Source organism: Sycon ciliatum, chromosome 10 (assembly GCF_964019385.1).
Source record: "Sycon ciliatum chromosome 10, ocSycCili1.1, whole genome shotgun sequence".
NCBI lineage: Eukaryota > Metazoa > Porifera > Calcarea > Leucosolenida > Sycettidae > Sycon > Sycon ciliatum.
The window spans coordinates 19,618,786-19,641,062 of NC_088652.1; the positions used below are offsets into that span (position 1 = coordinate 19,618,786).

Consider the following 22,277-nt stretch of genomic DNA (forward strand, 5'->3'; position numbering starts at 1 on the left):
CGTACGTGGGAGAGGTATCAGAAGGGCATATCGTTCGGGCGATAACCCCCCCCCCCCCCCCCCGACGACACGCATACCTAAGTGTACATGCACGACAGGACACACACACACATGCGCACAATACACAAACACACACACACACACATGCGCACAACACACACACACACACACACACATGCGCACAACACACACACACACACACACACACACACAAACACACACACACACACACACACACACAAACACACACACACACACACACACATGCGCACAACACACACACACACACACACACACACACACACATATACACACATACACAAACACATGCGCACAACACACACACACACTCACACACATGCGCCCAACACACACACACACACATGTATATAAATTATTCTACATTGTTCTCACAGCTTCAAGTTTCTTGCTGTGCATTTCATCGAGGCGCGCCTGTCTCTCCTCTTCTTGTAGGCGACGACGCTCTTGGGCAGCTTTCTCTCGTGCTAGCTGTTCAGTTTGTCTTCTTTGCTGCTCATCCTGTAGGCGTGGAGAAGAGAGACGATGGTGTGTTAGATTCAACAAAACACACACACACACATACTTAAGCATAGTTCGTATTCGGATGTGAACAGTGTGATATGTAAAAGTTTGTTGGTCGAAAAGGCTGAGGCAAGCTGTAAAATCTTGTACCATTTGCACGACATTTGATGCAGCAGTTTGTTGCAATGTTCAACGTCAATCAGCAAAAGCCTTATTTTGGGGCTCCTTTTCCTAAAGTTCTCCAGAGAAGCGATGAAACATACTCACACTGCTATAATTATTGTCATGAAGACCAAAACAGTAGCCGCTGACTTTGTGACATTCTAATAATGGCCATATTATAATACAAGTATTCGACTAGAAAGAGGACATTTTTCTTTAGCCAGCCTAGAATGATCAGACTAAAGAACAGGCTCCTCACAAGCAAAATAGAACAAAATTTACAACTTTCACTAAACCTTCAACCCATAACACACGAACAGCCAGTGCTAGCCGGGACCGAGACATTACAGTGCTAGCCGTGACAGAGACATTACAGTGATAGCCGTGACTAAGACATTACAGTGCTAGCCGTGACTAAGACATTACAGTGCTAGCCGTGACTAAGACATTACAGTGCTAGCCGTTACTAAGACATTACAGTGCTAGCCGTGACTAAGACATTACAGTGCTAGCCGTGACTAAGACATTACAGTGCTAGCCGTGACTAAGACATTACAGCGATAGCCGTGACTAAGACATTACAGTGCTAGCCGTTACTAAGACATTACAGTGCTAGCCGTGACTAAGACATTACAGTGCTAGCCGTGACTAAGACATTACAGTGCTAGCCGTGACTAAGACATTACAGTGCTAGCCGTGACTAAGACATTACAGTGCTAGCCGTGACTAAGACATTACAGTGCTAGCCGTGACTAAGACATTACAGTGCTAGCCGTGACTAAGACATTACAGTGCTAGCCGTGACTAGGACATTACAGTGATAGCCGCGACTAAGACATTACAGTGCTAGCCGTGACTGAGACATTACAGTGCTAGCCGTGACTGAGACATTACAGTGCTAGCCGTTACTAAGACATTACAGTGCTAGCCGTGACTAAGACATTACAGTGCTAGCCGCGACTAAGACATTACAGTGCTAGCCGTGACTAAGACATTACAGTGCTAGCCGTGACTAAGACATTACAGTGCTAGCCGTGACTAAGACATTATAGTGATAGCCGTGACTAAGACATTACAGTGCTAGCCGTGACTAAGACATTACAGTGATAGCCGTGACTAAGACATTACAGTGCTAGCCGTGACTAAGACATTACAGTGATAGCCGTGACTAAGACATTACAGTGCTAGCCGTGACTAAGACATTACAGTGCTAGCCGTGACTAAGACATTACAGTGATAGCCGTGACTAAGACATTACAGTGCTAGCCGTGACTAAGACATTACAGTGCTAGCCGTGACTAAGACATTACAGTGCTAGCCGTCACTAAGACATTACAGTGCTAGCCGTGACTAAGACATTACAGTGCTAGCCGTGACTAAGACATTACAGTGCTAGCCGTGACTAGGACATTACAGTGCTAGCCGTGACTAAGACATTACAGTGCTAGCCGTGACTAGGACATTACAGCGATAGCCGTGACTGAGATATTACAGTGCTAGCCGTGACTAAGACATTACAGTGCTAGCCGTGACTAAGACATTACAGTGATAGCCGTGACTAAGACATTACAGTGATAGCCGTGACTAGGACATTACAGTGATAGCCGTGACTAAGACATTACAGTGCTAGCCGTGACTAGGACATTACAGCGATAGCCGTGACTGAGATATTACAGTGCTAGCCGTGACTAGGACATTACAGTGCTAGCCGTGACTAGGACATTACAGTGCTAGCCGTGACTAAGACATTACAGTGCTAGCCGTGACTAAGACATTACAGTGCTAGCCGCGACTAAGACATTACAGTGATAGCCTTGACTAAGACATTACAGTGCTAGCCGTGACTAAGACATTACAGTGATAGCCGTGACTAGGACATTACAGTGCTAGCCGTGACTAAGACATTACAGTGCTAGCCGTGACTAAGACATTACAGTGCTAGCCGCGACTAAGACATTACAGTGATAGCCGTGACTAAGACATTACAGTGCTAGCCGTGACTAAGACATTACAGTGCTAGCCGTTACTAAGACATTACAGTGATAGCCGTGACTAAGACATTACAGTGATAGCCGTGACTAAGACATTACAGTGCTAGCCGTGACTAAGACATTACAGTGATAGCCGTGACTAAGACATTACAGTGCTAGCCGTGACTAAGACATTACAGTGCTAGCCGTGACTAAGACATTACAGTGCTAGCCGTGACTAAGACATTACAGTGCTAGCCGTGACTAGGACATTACAGTGCTAGCCGTGACTAAGACATTGCAGTGCTAGCCGTTACTAAGACATTACAGTGATAGCCGTGACTAAGACATTACAGTGATAGCCGTGACTAAGACATTACAGTGCTAGCCGTGACTAAGACATTACAGTGATAGCCGTGACTAAGACATTACAGTGCTAGCCGTGACTAAGACATTACAGTGCTAGCCGTGACTAAGACATTACAGTGCTAGCCGTGACTAAGACATTACAGTGCTAGCCGTGACTAGGACATTACAGTGCTAGCCGTGACTAAGACATTGCAGTGCTAGCCGTGACTAAGACATTGCAGTGATAGCCGTGACTAGGACATTGCAGTGCTAGCCGTGACTAGGACATTACAGTGCTAGCCGTGACTAGGACATTACAGTGCTAGCCGTGACTAAGACATTACAGTGCTAGCCGTGACTAAGACATTACAGTGCTAGCCGTGACTAGGACATTACAGTGCTAGCCGTGACTGAGACATTACAGTGCTAGCCGTGACTAAGACATTACAGTGCTAGCCGTGACTAAGACATTACAGTGCTAGCCGTGACTAAGACATTACAGTGCTAGCCGTGACTAGGACATTACAGTGCTAGCCGTGACTGAGACATTACAGTGCTAGCCGTGACTAAGACATTACAGTGCTAGCCGTGACTAAGACATTACAGTGCTAGCCGTGACTAGGACATTACAGTGCTAGCCGTGACTAGGACATTACAGTGCTAGCCGTGACTAGGACATTACAGTGCTAGCCGTGACTAAGACATTACAGTGCTAGCCGTGACTGAGACATTACAGTGCTAGCCGTGACTGAGACATTACAGTGCTAGCCATGACTAAGACATTACAGTGCTAGCCGTGACTAAGACATTACAGTGCTAGCCGTGACTAGGACATTACAGTGCTAGCCGTGACTAAGACATTACAGTGCTAGCCGTGACTAAGACATTACAGTGCTAGCCGTGACTAAGACATTACAGTGCTAGCCGTGACTAAGACATTACAGTGCTAGCCGTGACTAAGACATTACAGTGATAGCCGTGACTAAGACATTACAGTGCTAGCCGTGACTAAGACATTACAGTGATAGCCGTGACTAAGACATTACAGTGCTAGCCGTGACTAGGACATTACAGCGATAGCCGTGACTGAGACATTACAGTGCTAGCCGTGACTAAGACATTACAGTGCTAGCCGTGACTAGGACATTACAGTGCTAGCCGTGACTAAGACAATACAGTGCTAGCCCTGACTAAGACATTACAGTGCTAGCCGTCACTAAGACATTACAGTGCTAGCCGTGACTAAGACATTACAGTGCTAGCCGTTACTAAGACATTACAGTGCTAGCCGTGACTAAGACATTACAGTGCTAGCCGTGACTAGGACATTACAGTGATAGCCGTGAGTAAGACATTACAGTGCTAGCCGTGACTAAGACATTACAATGCTAGCCGTGACTAAGACATTACAGTGCTAGCCGTGACTAAGACAATACAGTGATAGCCGTGACTAAGACATTACAGTGCTAGCCGTGAGTAAGACATTACAGTGCTAGCCGTGACTAAGACATTACAGTGATAGCCGTGACTAAGACATTACAGTGCTAGCCGTGACTAGGACATTACAGTGATAGCCGTGACTAGGACATTAAAGTGCTAGCCGTGACTAAGACATTACAGTGCTAGCCGTGACTAGGACATTACAGCGATAGCCGTGACTGAGACATTACAGTGCTAGCCGTGACTAAGACATTACAGTGCTAGCCGTGACTAAGACATTACAGTGCTAGCCGTGACTAAGACATTACAGTGCTAGCCGTGACTAAGACATTACAGCGATAGCCGTGACTAAGACATTACAGTGCTAGCCGTGACTAAGACATTACAGTGCTAGCCGTGACTAAGACATTACAGTGCTAGCCGTGACTGAGACATTACAGTGCTAGCCGTGACTAAGACATTACAGTGATAGCCGTGACTAAGACATTACAGTGCTAGCCGTGACTAAGACATTACAGTGCTAGCCGTGACTAAGACTTTACAGTGCTAGCCGTGACTAAGACATTACAGTGCTAGCCGTGACTAAGACATTACAGTGATAGCCGTGACTAAGACATTACAGTGCTAGCCGTGACTAGGACATTACAGCGATAGCCGTGACTGAGACATTACAGTGCTAGCCGTGACTAAGACATTACAGTGCTAGCCGTGACTAAGACATTACAGTGCTAGCCGTGACTAAGACATTACAGTGCTAGCCGTGACTAAGACATTACAGTGCTAGCCGTGACTAAGACATTACAGTGCTAGCCGTGACTAAGACATTACAGTGATAGCCGTGACTAAGACATTACAGTGCTAGCCGTGACTAAGACATTACAGTGCTAGCCGTGACTAAGACATTACAGCGATAGCCGTGACTAAGACATTACAGTGCTAGCCGTGACTAAGACATTACAGTGCTAGCCGTGACTAAGACATTACAGTGCTAGCCGTGACTAAGACATTACAGTGCTAGCCGTGACTAGGACATTACAGTGCTAGCCGTGACTAGGACATTACAGTGCTAGCCGTGACTAGGACATTACAGTGCTAGCCGTGACTAAAACATTACAGTGCTAGCCGTGACTAGGACATTACAGTGCTAGCCGTGGCTAAGAAATTACAGTGCTAGCCGTGAGTAAGACTTTACAGTGCTAGCCGTGACTGAGACATTACAGTGCTAGCCGTGACTAAGACATTACAGTGCTAGCCGTCACTAAGACATTACAGTGCTAGCCGTGACTAAGACATTACAGTGCTAGCCGTGACTAAGACATTACAGTGCTAGCCGTGACTAAGACATTACAGTGATAGCCGTGACTAAGACATTACAGTGCTAGCCGTGACTAAGACATTACAGTGCTAGCCGTTACTAAGACATTACAGTGCTAGCCGTGACTAGGACATTACAGTGCTAGCCGTGACTAAGACATTACAGTGCTAGCCGTTACTAAGACATTACAGTGCTAGCCGTGACTAAGACATTACAGTGCTAGCCGTGACTAAGACATTACAGTGCTAGCCGTGACTAGGACATTACAGTGCTAGCCGTGACTAAGACATTACAGTGCTAGCCGTTACTAAGACATTACAGTGCTAGCCGTGACTAAGACATTACAGTGCTAGCCGTGACTAAGACATTACAGTGCTAGCCGTGACTAGGACATTACAGTGCTAGCCGTGACTAAGACATTACAGTGCTAGCCGTTACTAAGACATTACAGTGCTAGCCGTGACTAAGACATTACAGTGCTAGCCGTGACTAAGACATTACAGTGCTAGCCGTTACTAAGACATTACAGTGCTAGCCGTTACTAAGACATTACAGTGCTAGCCGTGACTAAGACATTACAGTGCTAGCCGTGACTAAGACATTACAGTGCTAGCCGTGACTAGGACATTACAGTGATAGCCGTGAGTAAGACATTACAGTGCTAGCCGTGACTAAGACATTACAGTGCTAGCCGTGACTAAGACATTACAGTGCTAGCCGTGACTAAGACATTACAGTGCTAGCCGTGACTAGGACATTACAGTGCTAGCCGTGACCAAGACATTACAGTGCTAGCCGTGACTAAGACAATACAGTGATAGCCGTGACTAAGACATTACAGTGCTAGCCGTGAGTAAGACATTACAGTGCTAGCCGTGACTAAGACATTACAGTGATAGCCGTGACTAAGACATTACAGTGATAGCCGTGACTAAGACATTACAGTGATAGCCGTGACTAAGACATTACAGTGCTAGCCGTGACTAAGACATTACAGTGCTAGCCGTGACTAAGACATTACAGTGATAGCCGTGACTAAGACATTACAGTGATAGCCGTGACTAAGACATTACAGTGCTAGCCGTGACTAAGACATTACAGTGATAGCCGTGACTAAGACATTACAGTGCTAGCCGTGACTAAGACATTACAGTGATAGCCGTGACTAAGACATTACAGTGATAGCCGTGACTAAGACATTACAGTGCTAGCCGTGACTAAGACATTACAGTGCTAGCCGTGACTAAGACATTACAGTGCTAGCCGTGACTAGGACATTACAGTGATAGCCGTGACTAGGACATTAAAGTGCTAGCCGTGACTAAGACATTACAGTGCTAGCCGTGACTAAGACATTACAGTGATAGCCGTGACTAAGACATTACAGTGATAGCCGTGACTAGGACATTACAGTGCTAGCCGTGACTAGGACATTACAGTGCTAGCCGTGACTAGGACATTACAGTGCTAGCCGTAACTAGGACATTACAGTGCTAGCCGTGACTAAGACATTACAGTGCTAGCCGTGACTAGGACATTACAGTGCTAGCCGTGACTAGGAGATTACAGTGCTAGCCGTGACTAGGACATTACAGTGCTAGCCGTAACTAGGACATTACAGTGCTAGCCGTGACTAAGACATTACAGTGCTAGCCGTGACTAGGACATTACAGTGATAGCCGTGAGTAAGACATTACAGTGCTAGCCGTGACTAAGACATTACAGTGCTAGCCGTGACTAAGACATTACAGTGCTAGCCGTGACTAAGACATTACAGTGCTAGCCGTGACTAGGACATTACAGTGCTAGCCGTGACTAAGACATTACAGTGCTAGCCGTGACTAAGACAATACAGTGATAGCCGTGACTAAGACATTACAGTGCTAGCCGTGAGTAAGACATTACAGTGCTAGCCGTGACTAAGACATTACAGTGATAGCCGTGACTAAGACATTACAGTGCTAGCCGTGACTAGGACATTACAGTGATAGCCGTGACTAGGACATTAAAGTGCTAGCCGTGACTAAGACATTACAGTGCTAGCCGTGACTAGGACATTACAGCGATAGCCGTGACTGAGACATTACAGTGCTAGCCGTGACTAAGACATTACAGTGCTAGCCGTGACTAAGACATTACAGTGCTAGCCGTGACTAAGACATTACAGTGCTAGCCGTGACTAAGACATTACAGCGATAGCCGTGACTAAGACATTACAGTGCTAGCCGTGACTAAGACATTACAGTGCTAGCCGTGACTAAGACATTACAGTGCTAGCCGTGACTGAGACATTACAGTGCTAGCCGTGACTAAGACATTACAGTGATAGCCGTGACTAAGACATTACAGTGCTAGCCGTGACTAGGACATTACAGTGCTAGCCGTGACTAAGAGATTACAGTGCTAGCCGTGACTAAGACATTACTGTGCTAGCCGTGACTAAGACATTACAGTGATAGCCGTGACTAAGACATTACAGTGATAGCCGTGACTAGGACATTACAGCGATAGCCGTGACTGAGACATTACAGTGCTAGCCGTGACTAAGACATTACAGTGCTAGCCGTGACTAAGACATTACAGTGCTAGCCGTGACTAAGACATTACAGTGCTAGCCGTGACTAAGACATTACAGCGATAGCCGTGACTAAGACATTACAGTGCTAGCCGTGACTAAGACATTACAGTGCTAGCCGTGACTAAGACATTACAGTGCTAGCCGTGACTGAGACATTACAGTGCTAGCCGTGACTAAGACATTACAGTGATAGCCGTGACTAAGACATTACAGTGCTAGCCGTGACTAGGACATTACAGCGATAGCCGTGACTGAGACATTACAGTGCTAGCCGTGACTAAGAGATTACAGTGCTAGCCGTGACTAAGACATTACTGTGCTAGCCGTGACTAAGACATTACAGTGATAGCCGTGACTAAGACATTACAGTGCTAGCCGTGACTAGGACATTACAGCGATAGCCGTGACTGAGACATTACAGTGCTAGCCGTGACTAAGACATTACAGTGCTAGCCGTGACTAAGACATTACAGTGCTAGCCGTGACTAAGACATTACAGCGATAGCCGTGACTAAGACATTACAGTGCTAGCCGTGACTAAGACATTACAGTGCTAGCCGTGACTAAGACATTACGGTGCTAGCCGTGACTAGGACATTACAGTGCTAGCCGTGACTAGGACATTACAGTGCTAGCCGTGACTAAGACATTACAGTGCTAGCCGTGACTAGGACATTACAGTGCTAGCCGTGACTAGGACATTACAGTGCTAGCCGTGACTAAGACATTACAGTGCTAGCCGTGACTAGGACATTACAGTGCTAGCCGTGACTAGGACATTACAGTGCTAGCCGTGACTAAGACATTACAGCGATAGCCGTGACTAGGACATTACAGTGCTAGCCGTGACTAAGACATTACAGTGCTAGCCGTGACTAAGACATTACAGTGCTAGCCGTGACTAGGACATTACAGTGCTAGCCGTGACTAAGACATTACAGTGCTAGCCGTGACTAAGACATTACAGTGCTAGCCGTGACTAGGACATTACAGTGCTAGCCGTGACTAAGACATTACAGTGCTAGCCGTTACTAAGACATTACAGTGCTAGCCGTGACTAAGACATTACAGTGCTAGCCGTGACTAAGACATTACAGTGCTAGCCGTGACTAGGACATTACAGTGATAGCCGTGAGTAAGACATTACAGTGCTAGCCGTGACTAAGACATTACAGTGCTAGCCGTGACTAAGACATTACAGTGCTAGCCGTGACTAAGACATTACAGTGCTAGCCGTGACTAGGACATTACAGTGCTAGCCGTGACCAAGACATTACAGTGCTAGCCGTGACTAAGACAATACAGTGATAGCCGTGACTAAGACATTACAGTGCTAGCCGTGAGTAAGACATTACAGTGCTAGCCGTGACTAAGACATTACAGTGCTAGCCGTGACTAAGACATTACAGTGATAGCCGTGACTAAGACATTACAGTGCTAGCCGTGACTAAGACATTACAGTGCTAGCCGTGACTAGGACATTACAGTGATAGCCGTGACTAGGACATTAAAGTGCTAGCCGTGACTAAGACATTACAGTGCTAGCCGTGACTAAGACATAACAGTGCTAGCCGTGACTAAGACATTACAGTGATAGCCGTGACTAAGACATTACAGTGCTAGCCGTGACTAGGAGATTACAGTGCTAGCCGTAACTAGGACATTACAGTGCTAGCCGTGACTAAGATATTACAGTGCTAGCCGTGACTAAGACATTACAGTGCTAGCCGTGACTAAGACATTACAGTGCTAGCCGTGACAAGGACATTACAGTGATAGCCGTGACTAGGACATTACAGTGATAGCCGTGACTAAGACATTACAGTGCTAGCCATGACTAAGACATTACAATGTACAGCACACTTTGAATTATGCTTTGCCAATTTCGAATTACCAGCACAAATCCCAAACATTTTCAATGTGTTTGGATTCTGTCGGACTTCTAAATAACTGAAAATGCCCAGTTCGAGGTTCGAATTATCAGGCATTGTTACGAGGAATGGTATTGATAGAAATCGGTCCTAGAAGGAACTTCTAATTAAGGGGTATGTTCAAATGCAGCCATGCTCGAATTTCAGGATTCCACCTGTATTTAAGGAGACGGCGCGGGTAGCTAGAACGCTAAATATATCATGTGGGCTTGGCACTGGAGCTGCCCTCTGCAATCACTCTTGATACAGGGTCGATTAATGTATGCCGCTGGTATACAACATGGTCAGCTGACCATTCCTCCACTGTATTTGCAATCAGCAGGACAAGCGGTTAGTAATGGTATTGCAAGTTGCATAGACCACACACTGTTTGTACGTCAAAGTCCGGGGGTCAAAAAAGCAAATCATTTCTGGATCAATAGTCATCTCATGCTGTGTCCTTAGATGTTACGACTCTCAGGTATTCAGCAGACATGTAGAGAGATGCTGGTACATGTAGAGAGATGCTAGTACAGGAATAGAGCTAGTACATGTAGCATTACATGTCATTCTGGGGCTGACAGATACCTTGATTCCGGACAAGCGTGCAAGCTCAACCTGCCCAAATTGCACGCAGATACACCCACATACGCAATGGCAATCACCCACACAGATACACCCACATACACAGAAGATAAGCGTCAGAAACGTACCCAGTGGCAGTCGCAAGGGAAAGAGCAAGGATGACGGGACAGTGAGTGCAAAGATGTGACAGCTACAGGGTCACTGCTTGCTTGTGGGGAAAACCCCCGGGTGCTCAAGACAAAACTATGTCATGGGCGTAGGAACCGGTCCGGCAGGCGTGGCGGTCGCCGGACCAATAATTTTCGATTTAAAAAAAAAACATTTTAACCTTGTTGGTGGCTTGTCGACTCTTGTACAGGTACCATATTTTACACCGACAATGCGGTGTATCATCAGCATGCATATTCTTATTTCTCATATCATTCTGTAGCATTAAAATATGGCCTTTTAGGCCCAATTTTCAAAAAAAATCACGGGGGAGGACCCCCGGACCCCCTCTCACAATCTCGCCGCACCAATATTAAACTTCTTCCTACGCCCCTGTATGTCCTTGCGTGTAGCGTAGTAGTGACATGAATGATGGGTTCAACAAGTTCATCTTAAGTGTACATTCTGCCTAGTGTACTGTGGGGCTAGTGAGAGAAGGGACTTTGAAAGGCAGGCAAGTCAACATAGGTAACCAAAGAAACCACTCGTCGCGCTACAGTGTGAGGTGCCCTTTCACGTTTTACACACCCCGTACCAGTAACGGTGCATGGGGTCAGTGTCCATCATGCATGAGGGTGATGGAGTTTACAGAGAACTTGACGGAACATATGTGCACGCCAGAACATATATCCATAAATCAAGAACATGTAGAAATACTCACTTCATTCTTCTCCTGGATTTCTCTTCTACGGTTGTCAGCACCAAGCGAGTTGATAAAAGCAATTTCTTCCACCTACAGAAACATACACATTAGAGCAGAGAGTAAATGAAATAAGGTACAATAATAGGATACCATACATAAGCATAGATGCAGGGAATGCAGGGAAGAGAAGTAGTATTTATACCTTCACATAACTCTACGCAAATTATTACATCCCAGACTGAGACAAAGTTTTGATCATATTCGACGGAATGTTCCAGAAAACTACAAAACAAGGAAGTTCATTCTCAAGGACGAGAACAACAGACAATATCAAAAGGGCAAGGTCGCACAGGTGGGCTTGTGTGCGTACCAGAAATTACGACCTTTGCAGAATTCTAGTGATGTCTTAGTGATGTCAGCAAACTTTGTTAGAAGACATGAACGAATATAGATATCCCGACCAACACACATACATATAGAGGTAGGTAAGTGCATATTGCACTGTTTGGGTTCCAAAGCAAAAAATGAATTGAGTCGGAAAATTCCTGCACCAATATAGTACGACATACATGAGTATACCCAATAGGCTTAACTTTGGAATAATTACATTTTTGCTGAATCAGAGCAACAGCAACAACCGCCGCCGCCACAACAACAACAACAACAACAACAACAACAACAACAACAACAACAACAACAACAACAACAACAACAACAACAACAACAACAACAACAACAACAACAACAACAACAACAACAACAACAACAACAACAACAACAACAACAACAACGGCAACAACAACGGCAACAGCAGTAGCAGAAGCAGCAACAGCAACAGGAACAGCAATGGTAGCAACGGCAACAGCAGAAACAACAACAGCACCAGCAGCAGCAGCAGCAACAGCAACAGCAACGGTAACAGAAACAGCAGAATCAACAACAGCAGCAGCAACAACAGCAGCAGCAACAACAGCAGCAACGAACGCAACCACAACAGCAATAGCAGCAATCGAAATTATTGCCTACAATAATGACAACAGCAGTGGTGCTGAAGGTAGGCCTGAAAATGCAGCGAACATACAAACCTTTCTTTCCTCATCCTGAGCTTTCTTCGAGGTGTTCTTCAAATGTTCCTGGCGGCGCTCTTCAGCCCGTTTCTGCTTCTCTTGCAGCTCATGTCTCTTGACCAGATCAGACTTGATCGTCATTCCAGACTGGCCGCCACGCGATACGGATATCTGCTGTCCCGTACTCTGAGAACCGAGTAATTGTATCATAGGAGAGAGTCGTAATCACACATGCAGGAGAAGGAAGAAGAGAGAAACAACAATGGTTTTAAAGATATACATACTACAATGATACATTACTGGCCAAAGAAATCCAACCCCATGAATAAAATAGTGTCAGGCACTGTGTGACTGTGCAGCCTGTGCAATCGAACGCGATGTTGCTTTATTCATGCGGTTGGATTTCTCAGACAAGAACTGTGGTAGCTGCATAGGTTAGAACACTGTTTACAGCCATAGATAGGACTGTATATAGCTATAGGACTGTATATAGCTATAGGACTGTATATAGCTATAGGACTGTATATAGCTATAGGACTGTATATAGCTATAGGACTGTATATAGCTATAGGACTGTATATAGCTATAGGACTGTATATAGCTTTATACCTCATTCCATATTCACCCACATAAAATTGGCCATCTACGTAAGTGGTGAATATTGCTGAATATTCACCGCTTATATTCACCACTTATATTCACCACTTTTCGATACTTACTGTAAAGAGAGCAGTACTCGGTGCTGCGCTTGATTCCTCTTCAGTCAGCGCACCGGAGCTGCCGAGTGCCCTAGAAAATTTCTACGCTAACTTACGTAAACAGGACTTTTCTGAGTACAAACGAAATTCCTTACTTGCCATTGCCGCTGGATCCGCATGTGACCAGGTGCTGACAAGTCATCAAACAACAGCGAGCATCTTCACAGACGGAGCGTTCCAGCGAGCAAACAAGGTTTTAGACGCTCAACATGTCAATGGCCCGATGATTGCGGATCAAGCGGCAAGCCAGGAATTTCGTTTGTACTCAGAACAGCCCTGTTCATGGACGTTAGCGTAGAATTTTCCTAGGGCACACAACAGCTCCCAAGCGCTGCCTGAAAAGAAAAGAAGTGAGGGTAGAACCGCTTGGCTCGCTGTTTATAAACCGACTCCCGAATTGGCGCGATGATCGCAGATTGGTCAAATCTTCGCGTGAAACGAAACCTCTCTAATGATTGGCTCCCGCCACAAAGCTGCACGAGCGTGTTCTCCATGGTGATTGGCACGAGCGTGTTCTCCAAGGTTGTCACCTCCCATGCCACATGCACCAGTACGTGTACACGATCGATTGAACAAGATTCTGAACACGCCGCGCTCCGATTCATGCAAGAACACGCCAGTCGGTTTACGATACTGAAGCAACAACGACTTACATTAGTTCTGCGTACATGTACATGTATGACCAACAGGACTCGTTTGTTGGGTTTTAGGGACGAGAGGGTGAATCTGGAGAGGTGTAAGTCTAATATTACCTTCAGCCTCGTGAATATGAGGGAATATGTATATGTTATCGCATGGTTGCGAGGGCCTTATGGCATACTATTACCCCGAGAGGTTAGCCCTCGGGCCTACGGCCCTCGGGCTAACCTCTCGGGGCAATAATATGCCATAAGGCCTGCAGCAACCATACGATAACAAATTTATCACATGGCCCACAGAGCAGACCATTGGGCTGCTGTTTAAACTAGCCGAAATGGCAACACATTATTATGACCACAATGTATATTGGTGTGCTATCATTATCAAAACAGGAAAAATGAAGATATTTCTCCTACACCCTAACAAAAAGTCTGCTACAGGCCATCAGAGAGTATACAGTACTGAAAGACGGAGACAGAAAAAAAGTGCCGGCACCGCATCGTCATAGCAATAGACATGGCAACCACAATAAAATACAGCAGAATCATAATTTCAGTTGAAAAATTAAGAGCGCTACCACAAAGAGTTTCTTCATGTTTACATGTGTATCAGGAAGTTGTCAAATACAGTACTGCAACAAGTGCAAGTATTTGACGACTCCCTGGTGTGTAATTCTGAGGACAATTTTTCTTCTTTTTTTCAGCTCCACATAGCTGTATTTTTCATTGCAAAACATCATGTCCTGAATTGTTGTGTTTGTTGTTCAAGCAAAGGGGAAGGCAGAGGACAGATGAGCCTGGTAAGAGTTTTGCGTGGCACACGAAGACCACACACAGGCAGTGACTTTGCGAGGATCTGAAAACGCACGACGCTGAGTTGAATTTGTGTTATTTCAAATAATTGTTTGTGATCACAGTACCACATCGAGCAGAACTGAATCTTATCCACAAGCTTACCGACGGTCAGGCAGCCAACATGACTGAACAAATGATCCCTACAAGCACCACACGGCAGACGTCCGAGGCCATGTCCATTGCCGGGATGTCCATCTCCAAAAAGAATTCCATCTTCGTCTCAACACTGCGACTCGTCGTAGAGTCGTACAGTCGACAGAGCTCAGCGTCGTCGTAGTCACGCGATCACTGAAATAAACTATTTTTTTGCGGGCAAAATAAACTATTTTTTGCGGGCAATATCGCATATTATTGCCCGCGGCGCGAAAGGTGCTGATTCGCTGGAGTACGGGCAACAATCACGTGCCATGTGATAAGTATATATTATAACAAGGGACCGAGTGTATATGGAGAAATATAGACCAGTATAAAAACCGAGGCGAAGCCGAGGTTTCTATAACTGGTCGATATTTCTCGATATACAGGGCATGCGCTAAGGATTAAGATGTGCTCTGACACAATGTCCTGCCAGTTGCAAAAATGGCCGGACATGCAAATTTTCACATCAAATCCCACAGTGTTCAGTGTAGAATTAATACCATCGACATGTTATCATGACATGAAAAGAGTCCGACCTTGGCTGCTGCTGCGACCCACGCTTTCTCTTGCCAGACGACATCACTAATGACTATGAGACAAAAGCCTTTTCTTTTTTGTACTTTGCAAAAAGGTGCGCAGACACTTTGTCCGGATGTGTACAAAACATCCGGAAACTGACCGTAAACGGTCGGAAATTGTCCGATGTCCGACCGTTATTTCGCGCCCTGATATACACGAGGTCCCTTGTTATAATATATTTATACCTCTCCATGCGCAAGCTCAAGAGCAAAAAGGAGTGAATATAGCTTTCTTTCCCTAAAAAGGAGTGAATATAGCTTTAGAGAAAGAAAGCTATATACACTCCTTTTTAGAGAAAGAAAGCTCCTCAGTGGGGTTTTTTCTGATGGTTTTCCTCAGTGGTGTATATACCTCCTTAGTGGTGTATATTGAACAGTGTATATGGAAATTTATAAACTTCATGGGAGATCTGGTATATGAGTGTGGGTGTATATGGAGTGAGGTATATTCACTAGTATACAAACCTCAGCTTCGCCTCGGTTTGTATACTAGTGAATATTCGCCCATATTCACTCGGCTTCAGGTAATATTATATACATAGGACTGTATATATCTATGGGACTGTATATATGTAGGACTCAGTGAGCAGTCACGTCTCGATGACCGATCACGATCCCCGTGACCAATCAAACAGTCACAAATCCCCGAAGAGCAGTCATAAAGTCACACACCAGTTTGAATCCCGATGACCAGTCACAAACTGCCGCGACTTTCTCTGTGAACGGTCACAGGATCCACGTCAAAATATTACGACTCAACTGTAGGCATTCACGCGTTCAGCATACTTTTTTCCTTCACAGGTTTCAGAAGTGAGCAAGAAAGATTTCGATCAACTCTCGATCTCCGCGTAGTTTACTTGTAGCTCGAGTCTGGTGTGTGTGGGCTCCTCTCCAAAACGAAGGGTGGTCGAAAATCTTGCAGGCTTCAGATAGAATCTCTTTTGAGAGGACGTTCTGGCTAGTAGGTTGTGCTATTCATCATATTTGAAGAACAAACTTCGTCGTTCAGAAAAGCTATTTCGGAATATTTTCAGTCATGTAATTTTTGCATGCCGATCTTGCTAGAGCAGAGACTGACTTCAACTGATCCAGCATGCAAGCAGCACTCGATTCGTGTTTTTGGAGAGGATGGGTGACAAGATTACGGAGTCAGCAGTGGACATCGTCGACGATGCAGAGACGAAATATAATGAAGATGGAAATGAAAATTATGTTCATTTCCAAGAAGGTACTGAGTACATCAAGCACCTTCGTGTGTGTAGCTCTGTCTTTCTTGTGGAAGACTCCACAGAAAAACAATGTCCAGCTTGTTGAAACTGAAACTGCCTTTCAGTTGAAGTCGTTCAGGAAAACATCTATTCAAGACATCGTTGATCCATTCTCAAGGACCATCGTAAGAAATTAAATCAAGTCATGTTTATCGATAAGAATGGCGAACTAGACCAGAGAAGTGTGAGTGTCTTGTTTTGACTGCAGGAAACTGTATTTCAATATTGTGGCTCAATGTAGTGCTTACGCAGTTTACTGCTTCGAACACATCTTCATTTCTACTCCCAAAATAACTCTGTAAAATTTATTGATGCAACATTATGCATCATGGTCTTTCTCGTTGTGCTGCTATAACGTGTATAAGTACATGCATACGAGTACTGTGTACCGTTTACTGTCTCCTTGTCAGTGTTTTTGGGCGATCCTCCACACCTTCATTTGTCTTCCAATTATTAATTTTATAGAAAATTCACTCACTTCAACTTCTTTTGATTGCTGGTGCGAATGTAGCCTGCGATGCCTGCTTGTTAGTGAGAGTGCACCAGACATGTATCGATATGTATGTCTGACGAGATGTTCTTGAACTGGCATGCTGCTTTGCTTAGATAAGGTTTAGAATTGGGTGCTCAATGGCCTGGAGGAATTAATCATGTTTGCGATCAGTATCACCAAGAGTACGGTTCTTCCGTCTACGCATCTCTTCTTGGCTTGTGGATTGGTTGAAAAGAGATAAAATAATAATACAGAAGTACTTGTGTCCAAGTGTCGTCGTGAAAACAAGTTCTACCTCCGTAACTTTGTCCGCAAGGTCACGTGAATCTAGCTGGTAGTCCCGCTGCCTATTTGTGTGTGTGTGTGTGTGTGAGTAAGTGTGCGCACGCATGTGTGAGTGTGTGTGTATGTGTGTGTGTGCATGCGTGAGAAAGAGAGAGTGTGTGTGTGTGTGTGAGTGTGTGTGTGTGTGAGAGAGAGAGAGAGGGAGAGAGAGAGAGAGAAAATGTGTGTGTGTGTGAGATTTAGAGAATGTGTGTGTGTTTGTGTGTGCGTGCGTGGATGTGTGTGTGTGTGTGGATGTGTGTGTGTGTGTGTGTGTGTGTGTGTGTGTGTGTGTGTGTGTGTGTGTGTGTGTGGATGTGTGTGTGTGTCTCAAACTCTCTCTTCTACTCCCCCCTGTCTCGGGGGCGGCGTGGCCAAGCATTTGGCAGCTGTACACCAGGCCATGTGTGTGTGTGTGTGTGTGTGTGTGTGTGTGTGTGGATGTGTGTGTGTGTCTCAAACTCTCTCTCTCTTCTACTCTCCCCCTGTCTCGGGGGCGGCGTGGCTAAGCATTTGGCAGCTGTACACCAGGCCAGGTGTGTGTGTGTGTGTGTGTGTGATGTAGAGAATGAATGACATATGTGCGTGTGTGTGAGAGAGAGAGATTTAGAGAATGAGTGTGTGTGTGTGTGTGTGTGTGTGTGTGTGTGCGCGTGTGCGCGTGTGAGTGCATGTGAGAAAAGGGAGAGAGTGTGGGTGTATGTGTGTGTAATGGTGTGGGCATGTGTGGTCCCCAGCTCTATTCTATGTCATTCACGCTGGAACTGCTGCTGCATAGCCCCAAGTCTGAAGACTTGGCAACTTCACGCCTGCACCTGACTCTTGCACTATGATACCCGTCGCCTATGATACCCCTCAGAATTTCCCACCTTGCTCCCTCTTATGTTCAGGCTGCCCGTTTAGGAGCCATCAGTTACCTGACGATCGTAGTAATACGTGAAACTCAGAGTTGTGACAAAGCCTCCAATCTCTCATGTAATACAGAAATACCAATATTCTGCCTGTGACTACTCACAGAGAAAGTGTGGTCACAACTGCACATTCCGCATGTAACTGTTCGCATGGAATTATAGTGGTCACAACTGCATTCTGTGACCGCTCATAGGGAATTATAGTTTCCACAACAAATCCTGCAGTACGAAGCACCCTGCGAGCAGTCACGAACTGTGTACTTTACACATGTACATGTATGGTGATTTGTGACTGGTCATGGGGCATTGTGACTGGTAAACTAATTTGTGACTGGTCATGGGGGGTTTGTGACTGTTTGACTGGTCACGGGGACCGTGATTGGTCACGGGGCCTTGACTGGTCACTGAGTCCTACATATATCTATGGGACTGTATATAGCTATGGGACTGTATATAGCTATAGGACTAGTACACCTACCTTGCCAGACAGGTGACGCAGTTTGGAACGAAGATGTTCAGAGAGCTCCTTTTCAGGTACTCCAAGTTTCATCTAAGCATGACACAGCCACACGAATATTTTCAATATTTTTGATGTTTTTGTTCTACACAAATAGCCTTTCGGTGTGAAGTACAGAGTAGTTGTACACGGATAGCCTCTCGGTTGGCTTTTGTTGTAGACGGCTGGCCTTTTAGTGTACAGGGGGGCACAAAGTTTATAACAAAGAATTAGTAACATTTGGTTCCCAGTGTGTCAACATGTCCCGCGGCACGTTACATCGAGCACTCTAGCAGAAACGGGGCCTACTTAGGCATGTCATGTTTTCAAAGAATATTCCAAAGTTGACGTGAACTTGATGCTGCTATGCTGGTACACTCAACCGGACTGAGTGCGTTCGCTTGCGCACTTTAATTGATTCAAGTGCATTCAAGTGGTTCGATTTTCATGTCATGAGCCCTGGAATCGATTCGGAATCCATTCACCCTATTCACATGCGGTGATGTGAATAGCGCAATTCTATTCACGAATCGATTCGCGGGCATAATCGAACGCACTCGCTGAAATCCACTTGCTAGTATACAATACTCAGGCTGCGTTTACACGATGATGCTGGGGATGAAAACGCAACCAAATCCTTTCGAATCCCTTGTTCGTTTACACTGTACGCGGAGCAAAACGAAAACGCTGTACACCAAAACGGAAGAAAACCAAAACGCTGCCCAAGGTGGAAGAATTTGAAAACGGAAATGTCATGCCGGATAAATTTGGACGTGTGAACAGTCGAAACTGTGTGCTGGGCCTGGAATCGTCACGTTTGTATCATGTTCGCTCGTCCACACGGATTGCGAAGGACCCGACAATGTTTGTCATGTGAGGAGTGCTGTCGTATGGAATGTTGTGGTTTGGAGGTTTTTAAACTATTACTTGACTGTGATTGGTGCTTTTACACCAACACTTGACACATGACGCACTTTGGCAGGTCCTGTGCTCCGGTGTAGACGTTCGAAAACGATTCATACGGAGACCAGCTCGGATCATGCTCTGATCGTGTAGAGGCACAAAAACGGAAAAAGAAACGCGGGATCGAAAACCGGAAACTGGCCATGCGTTGTGGAGTAAACGCAGCCTCAGTCTCAACAAATATTCAACATCAGAAATATTAAATTATTAATACACTTCCATGGACTTAAAGAACTACTTCCTCCGCGTGATCGAAATTGTCACAGTTTGACTATTGACTTGTCACTTGTTACTGACAACTCCATCAGCTAAACCATACAAACATTATTACACAGGATGATAGTCTGAAGTCTAGAGTAACAATCCAGGACAGTGTTACTGAGAATTTCACAAGGAGATAAAGGACTCGTCGTCGCTGATGTCAATGGACGAAAAAAATTAATATCGTTCCGCAAGTTTCCCAGGAAGGTTGTAAGTTGGTCACACCTCATCTCAAATGCTTTGACTTTCTCCACAGGACAAGAGCTGCTATGCTTGTCGTCTGCTAGCTCTGGATGACTTCTACTTCACCACCAACGCAGTAAAAATATACGATCGTTGCGAGGTCGGTTGACTACCGTGGGCGGAATCGCCTCGATCTTGAAATGAACTTGTTTTTAACCGTGGGATGCCCATTCACTATAGCCGTGGGGTCACTACTCCCATTCACTGTCGCCGTGGGGTCACTACTCCCATTCACTATCGCCGTGGGGTCACTACTCCCATTCACTATCGCCGTGGGGTCACTACTCCCATTCACTATCGCCGTGGGGTCACTACTCCCATTCACTATCGCCGTGGGGTCACTACTCCCATTCACTATCGCCGTGGGGTCGCCGTGGTGACTACTGATGCAAGAACAGTACTGTAAGTGTACTACTATCACGTCGAGCGCGCACTCTTTTTCAGCATCACTGGTCTACAGTACATGCACGTGCATCACTAGCACTACACAGTGTGACACGCAGAGTCTACACAGCCCTTGCAGGTACTGAGTGTCTCAGCATTCCTTGCATGCATGCAAGAGCGATAGATTTTATCGCTCTTGCATGCATTTGTTTCTCCAAGCGCTGCCGCTTGTTCCACGAAGTCATTCTCACTCCAGCTCAGGTAAAACAGTGATGAGGTTTGAGTGAATGGCTATAAGCGCGAGAAAAGTGCGGGCTGCAACGCCTGACTGATGTCAGCGAGTTGAAAGTACCATCGCAGCGACATCAGCGAAGAAATTGTGTCTATTTCAAAATTTTCAGCTTCCAACAACAGAAAATAGAACTTTGCCGTCGCCCTCTACTGATGACTATCGTCTATGTCCGATTCCTTACCTGTGGTACGACTGCTGGTGAGTATATACCCCGTTTTATATCAAAAGTCAAACTGCGACAATTTCGATGACGCGGAAGAAGCAAAGAGAATGTATGGCCACATTCTTCAAGGTAGCTTGCTGTTCCTTTACTGTTTACAGAAATCCAAGAGCATGGCTTGGCAAGCAATACTTCAACAATAGTTACTTCCATTACTGCAGTTGATTTACAATTATTCACATATTTGGCAATAAACGACATACCTGTTCCTCTTTAGCGATGGAGCTGTGACTCCTGTGTAGATAACATAGCCAAGAAAACAAGCACTATGAGATGAGGCGCAGAGGAAGCATTCGAATTAGGAAATCATGAAAATATTCTTACAGCCGTAAGCGCACACAAGCATTTCTCAACAGTGTAGGGATAGCGTATAACATGTAGGCGTCCTGAGCAGAGCTAGGAGTTACTGGGACACCTGTCAGCAGAGCTAGGAGTTACTGGGACAACTGTCAGCAGAGCTAGGAGTTACTGGGACAACTGTCAGCAGAGCTAGGAGTTACTGGGACAACTGTCAGCAGAGCTAGGAGTTACTGGGACAACTGTTACTGGGGCAACTGTTACTGGGACAACTGTTACTGGGACAACTGTTACTGGGGCAACTGTTACTGGGACAACTGTTACTGGGACAACTGTTACTGGGACAACAACTGATTGCAATGGAGTCTAATGATCAACAAAGTCTTTTTA

The 22,277-nt window shown here is 45.4% G+C and overlaps 1 protein-coding gene across 1 annotated transcript in view; it reads right to left on the reverse strand.

Moving 5' to 3' along the window:
- The window catches only part of LOC135825743 (uncharacterized), a 70,070-nt gene that overhangs the window by 34,090 nt on the left and 13,703 nt on the right, over positions 1-22,277 (reverse strand). Inside the window, exons 5-10 of the mRNA XM_065338364.1 lie at positions 21,794-21,824; positions 19,210-19,281; positions 12,787-12,954; positions 11,720-11,791; positions 10,855-10,884; positions 415-540 (exon numbers count right to left, since the gene is read on the reverse strand). Of these exons, the coding sequence (XP_065194436.1) occupies positions 415-540; positions 10,855-10,884; positions 11,720-11,791; positions 12,787-12,954; positions 19,210-19,281; positions 21,794-21,824 (499 nt within the window). The remainder of the gene's footprint in view (positions 1-414; positions 541-10,854; positions 10,885-11,719; positions 11,792-12,786; positions 12,955-19,209; positions 19,282-21,793; positions 21,825-22,277) is intronic.